A 6,415-nucleotide genomic window follows, 5' to 3' on the forward strand; every position below is an offset into this window, starting at 1 on the left:
TTTAATTGTTAATGTTACGGTTTAATTGTTAAGGTTACGGTTTAATTGTTAAGGTTACGGATTTAATTGTTAAGGTTACAGATTTAATTGTTAAGGTTACGGTTTAATTGTTAAGGTTACGGGTCAATTGTTAAGGTTACGGGTCAATTGTTAAGGTTACGGGTTTAATTATTAAGGTTACGAGTTTGATTATTAAGGTTACGGGTTTAATTGTTAAGGTTATGGGTCAATTGTTAAGGTTACGGGTTTAATTGTTAAGGTTACGGGTCAATTGTTAAGGTTATGGATCCTTTCTCTCTCGCGCGTAACCTTAACAATTAAACACGTAACCTTAACAATTAAACACGTAACCTTAACAATTAAACCCGTAACCTTAACAATTAACCCGTAACCTACACAACAAACTCATAACCTTAACAACTAACTCGTAACCTTCACAACCAATGCATAACCTTTACAACTGTAACATTCACAACCAATGCATAATAATTAAACCCGTAATCTTAACAATTAAACCCGTAACATTCAGTTAACAAGACGTATGATTTTTAACGGTAATTAAACCGCCCTATCGAGTTGAAAATTTGAAAATATTAGTTCCCAAGTAGCTTCCGAGTAAAAAAAACACGTGGCGAATAGGGGATAATAGGATTTGAATTTTCGAAGCTAGCTTACATGAGAGCATCCATGGCCATCAAAGACTCCGAAGAAGTGAAACTTCCCAGTGACTGTCGAGCTTCCCTCGACAAAATCGGGTCGGATTGAGACGGCGTCCTCCATGTCCCGTCTCCTCCCACAGACCGACGTCAACCCGTAACCTTAAAAAAAGATTACGAGTTAATTGTTTGTAACATTCACAACCAATGTATAACCTTTACAACCAACCAACCCGTAACATTCACAACCAATGCATAACCTTTACAACAACCATTATCCTTAACAATTAACAATTAAACCCGTAACCTTAACAATTAAACCCGTAACCTTAACAATAAATCCGTAACTTACATAACAAACCCATAACATTAACAACAAACACGTAACCTTAACAACCAACCTGTAACCTTAACAATCAATGCATAACCTTTACAACCAACCATTATCCCTAACAATGAATATTCTAAAAATACGAAAAGAATAAAAAACAAAAATAATAAAATAATAATCCTCTTCAATCATTTTAATATCATCAAAGTAACATCATGATAGAGAGAGAGAGAGGATCAATAACCTTAACAATTGACCCGTAATATTAACAATTAACTCGTAACCTTAACAATTAACCCGTAACTTTAATAACAATTGACCCGTAATATTAACAATTAACTCGTAACCTTAACAATTAACCCGTAACTTTAACAATCTCCCAATACAAACAACGAAAATAATAAAAAACAAAAATAATAAAATAATCTTCATCAATCATTTTAACTATCATCTCAATACATCATGATAAAAAGAGAGAGAAAACAAAAATAATAAAATAATCATCATCATATTTTAATAAAAAAAGAAAGAGAGAGAGAATGGTATTATGATCTTCACATATTTTAATCTCTTGGGTTTTGTGTTTTGGGGGCTCAAAGAACAGAATCTTTATTTTTGGGAGTAAAACACATGTTGACAAAGTCTTAGGGGTGAGAAGCACGTTCTCTTAGCTTTTGGGGGCTAGAAGCATTTTTCCCAAAAACAAATAAGGACCTTCTTGTGCTATCCTGGTGCAAGTGTCTCTTATGTATCAATATAAATGTTTCTTCAAATAATTTTTCTTTTATTGGCAAAAAGATTTATTTATTTTCCTTTCTGTTTTCAAGCTTAAATAAGTCATTATACATATGGTAACAACTAACAACATATGAAACCGATAATTCTCATTTTTTCCCCCCTTTAAAAAAAAGGCATGGTTAGAATAAACTAGAGGTTTTCTAAAGCTCAAGGAGCCAATCCCCAGCATCCCCAATAACTTTACTTCAAAACAAGAGAATCAGCAATATGCACATGTTAGCCCCCCTTGCAACTCCAGAAAATTCCACAAAAGCTCAATATGATTTACGGCTGGACCACCAGGAAAACAACAGAGCAATCAACTTATAGAAAAGATAAGGTAGGGTACAGAGCTCAAAACATAAGACGGAAAGAAAACAAACAACCTGAGCAAGATGGCAGATAAGCATCGAGATCTTCGTACCTAAACCCCAAAAGCAAACCCTTCTAACATTTGGGTCCCCTGTTATCCTCTGAAAGTATCCCCTTCCACCTTTACTCATCTACATCCCAGATTCTTGCCTTTTGCTCCGTGAATTATAGGTAGAGCCCAAAAGAAAATAAACATTTATAAAAAGTTATGCAAGTTGCTAAGTCGCTTCTTAACCTAGATGTCATCAACTACGATTATAAGCATAGTTTTCTTAGCGGATATTGACTAATTAAAAAATTAGAACCCTCGATTCCTTGCAACTTCAGAAATCGATAAAAGCAAAGGGACTTTAACATAGCATCGAAACAATCCATGTTCAAGTCCCCACCAGGCACGCATTTAAAAGTATATGCTACTACATAAAATAGATCAGGTTTTGCTTTAGCTCATTAAAGGTACGCTCGATCTGCAAGGAAATGTAAACTTATAAAATTATAACACTAAATCCTCACTACAACTTCGAAGATTTTAAGGCTATGTATTGCCTATGGTGAGGCAAAAATCGTCCGGGATAGTCTGAATCAAACAGAATTTGATCGGGATGCGTGGAAGCAACGTTTTAGATGCCGGCCTTAATCGAGCCAAATAAAAGAAATTGATTAGTTAAACCTCCTCAAACAAGATCAACATATCCAGGATAAGCAAATCAGCAGAAATGAAGAGGGGAGTGGGATATTGAGATATATATCATATACCCATTAAGGCAACTATAAAAGTGTGGTTGGCAAAGGTCCCCTTCAAATGTCAAAAGGTTTTCGCGTGGCTCATGTGAACGATGTTATGGTAACCAAATCAAACTTCTCATATGGCATCGTGACATGAAGGAAGATTCGCAAATAGTGATCATTCTTGGCAGTACAAATTAGTCTAAGTGACATATTAATGAAGAACTTACGGTTTAATCCTGGCTTTGCAATTTGTATGTTGCTGGGATATGGTTCACTTTCACCTTTGCCTCTTAAAATAGAAAAGGAGATGGATTAGAAAAGAGTAGTTTGACAAGCAGTCCTCTATCATTTGGTGCCAAATTCTCGACCAAGTTAACTAACAGCAAGAGGAAAAATGAAATGGCATTTGTCAAAGAACATCAAGATCCTAGTGACACGAGCAGGGATAAAGTTTTTTGATGGTTCATATCTTACAACGCTGAAGTTCATGTTACAAGAGGCAAGTATAACTCTTAAATTTAGTTCCTCTAACCATTAGACCAAAACTCCGAAGTTTTGATGAGGATCAAGGATTATAGTTTTATATTAATTCTAACATGCCTCCGCAGGTCGAGCGCCCTTGTTTATGGGTCGAAACCTTGACTCACGTAACGGTGTCAATTTTTAGAAAATTCGCATTTAATTCGTGGCCGGTGAGATTTGAACCTGGGTTGCTCTGATATCATCTTAAATTTAGTTCCTCTAACCATTACACCAAAACTCCGGGGATCAATGATTATAGTTTTATATTAATTCTAACAATAACATGGCATTAAATTGTGTTTTTCGCCCCCTTCTCCTTGTAATGGCGATAGCCTCCATCCTTCCCGCATTAATAAGAAAGAAAAATCCTCCATGTATTGAATAATATGTAATATCTTCTTGTGAAAACTGAGCTGACTGGTTTCTCCGGGCACCAATTGGTCTTAAATGTATTATCATAAATTCATCTTTCCCCAAGAGTAAATTTGGGAAGGTTCCATATAAAATGGGCAGCCTAAACTAATGAAAAAAAAAATGATACTATGTTGAGATTCACAAATTTGAGTTTCTTTTTCAAAATGTACCTTTTTCTAGTGATTTCCACGAGCAAAGATACCAAGTGCCAAGCATCCAGCTTTCAATTTTCTTTTTCCCCCTCCTTTGGGTTAACATCAACGATATCAGACTCAAGGGTGAAAGAGTAACACAGCAATTACATCACAGCGATGAAATAAACCACCTATTATTTATAATTTCCAATTCATCAAAAGATACATCAACTGACACTTACCACACAGAATTCTTCAAAGAGGTCTGACTCTCTTCATGCCAGACTTGCCGTCAGATGATCTGAGCGAAGAATCTCCATCAGAAGAACTCTCCATGGATCTGCAGAACGAAGAGGAAAGATCTGCGTAAAGAGCAACAACCCTCCTGATATTGCCATTGAGCTCCCGGATTAAACCAACGTTGCGGCTGAGGTTGTCGGGGATCTTAGACTCATGGTTCTGGTTGATCTCATTGATGAGTAGCCTGTTTTGATCTAGAATGCTCTGAACTTGAACAAAGCTCTTCTGAAAGCTTTGGAGGAGCTTAGCGTTAACTTGGGTTGTGCCATCGTTAAGACTCCCTCCTTCCATCTCTCTGTTCCTCAGATTTTGCAACTTCTCAGTCAGAACTAAAGCCAGTCCTGCGGATAACTAACAAAAGAGAGATTGGTATCGAGAAAAGAGAGAGTTTGTTTGTTTGACCTAATGAAGGCTCAGTCGGGGCAAAGACAAGATCAGGAAAAACAGGGAATTTGGCTAAAATTTGAGATGATTGAGGAGCAGCATTGCTTGAATCAAGAACATTGAGATAGACTTTACAAAATTGCAACTTTAGGGGTACTAATTAATCTACAAATAACTAAAACATCAGAAGATGTTATAAAAGAGGAGCCCAGTTGGTAAATTGTTAACAAGAGTCAATAATTTACACAGATTTCGGAAAAACATAGAGCCTGACTAGTTTATTTAAGCAACCTAAAATAGCGGAAAATCGAGTAAATTAAATTTAAGAGAAAAAGTTACATAAAGATTTTCCCCTGGCTATTGTACAGAAAGAATCACATACCCACAAGAAGAAGGGGAGGGGGATCCCTGAATTAGCACCAAAGGATTCAATGGATAAAATAGCGAGCAGAATGTAGTAGAAAAGACGCAAAATATAAACCCTTTGATAGAAAAATCTGTAGCGAATCTAGATGTGTACAGTGAACAAAAGGAGCTTTTTATTCTGGTTGGATTGTTGTCAAGTACAAGGGGAAATCCCATAGAAGATTTCCTGACACGGGAGAACAAAAAAATAACAAAAAAAAAATTTTTGCAGAGGAAACAACAAATATCAAAGTTTGATGCAAAAGTTACGAAAATAGTGATAAGTAGCAACTACCCATTTCGAGAAAGAGATCAGAAAATCAACAGTAATTCTGGGATATTCTATTAACAACAAATTCCAGAATAAAAGTAGAATTTTAGAGCTGACAATTGTTTGTCAATCTCTTACCTTGGAAATCTGTAACATTTCTGTGAAGCCGAGTAAATAGAGATTTAGATAGAGAGCGAAAGAGAGAGAGAGAGAGAGGATTGATTTCGTATCGGCGAGATAATCGAATCAGAAAGAAAGGTACTTTGACACAAATATATACACGAGAGAGAGTGTGTGTGTGTGTGAGGTCACTACGGGTCCTTGTTTTTCGTGTGTTTTGGTAACCTGAGTAATTTTAAGACATCTCTCACCGAAACCCTTTGGCGAACCTTGACTTTTCGTCTCTTTTGAGATCACAGATAAACATTTGGCTCTCTTCCTTTTTTTTTTGTTTTTTTTTTTTTTTTTTTTTTTTGATTTAGTTTATGGCTATTGACCATGTGACAATCAAATCTATCGTATCTGTAGATTTACTTAAATCAGCACATTTCTAATCTAAACTTGTACTGTTTCGTGTTGGATTGTGGGGTAAATTTGAAAATGTCTAGCTTTTAGAGGCAAATCGGCATATATATGATAGTTTGGAGGGCGTATACATGAAAAAGAGAGGAGGGCGTTCTTGTCATTTAAATCCTTTTAATTTGGAATTTAATAGGGAGATTAGATGTGCATTTTAACTCAACATCAACAAGTGTAATGATTGATTTATCAAATTTTCAGATTTCGTGAGGGTAAACCTAGAAATGAAGTAAATGGGTTTGACCTGATTTATGACATTAAATGTGTGTCAAACCGAATATCAACACTTGAATTCACGCGCGGATCTCGAAATTTAATATTCTCGTAAAACAATTAGTGAACTTACAATAAAGCTAGACATAAAAGTGTCTCAAGTTTCCCCCACTTGGATCAAATTCCAAACCCATTTATTTCGACAAAAAATTATAATTCAATATTTGCAGTTATGACTTTTGATTATACCCTTAGAGCATCTCCAACAGCTTCCCCATCTTCTTGAAATACTCAAATTTGGAGAATATAGAGCTTTTTTTTGGTCCAA

General features: G+C 35.6%; 1 protein-coding gene across 5 annotated transcripts; it reads right to left on the reverse strand.

Annotated features, from left to right (window-relative positions):
• Positions 627–5,549, reverse strand: LOC109833511 (protein ELF4-LIKE 3-like). 5 transcript variants are annotated; one of them, XM_020401208.1, is made up of 3 exons: positions 5,434–5,549; positions 4,178–4,586; positions 627–818 (listed from the first exon to the last, which is right to left on the reverse strand). In XM_020401208.1, exons 1-2 carry the CDS (start codon positions 5,449–5,451, stop codon positions 4,191–4,193), a joined length of 414 nt encoding a protein of 137 aa, XP_020256797.1. In that variant the 5' UTR covers positions 5,452–5,549; the 3' UTR covers positions 627–818; positions 4,178–4,190. The 5 variants fall into 5 exon arrangements, with proteins under 5 accessions (XP_020256797.1, XP_020256796.1, XP_020256795.1 ...); XM_020401207.1 differs by lacking the exon at positions 627–818 and adding an exon at positions 3,939–4,045; XM_020401206.1 differs by lacking the exon at positions 627–818 and having other exon boundaries at positions 3,939–4,586.

Source organism: Asparagus officinalis, chromosome 3, assembly GCF_001876935.1.
Source record: "Asparagus officinalis chromosome 3, Aspof.V1, whole genome shotgun sequence".
In the NCBI taxonomy this organism is placed as follows: Eukaryota; Viridiplantae; Streptophyta; class Magnoliopsida; order Asparagales; family Asparagaceae; genus Asparagus; species Asparagus officinalis.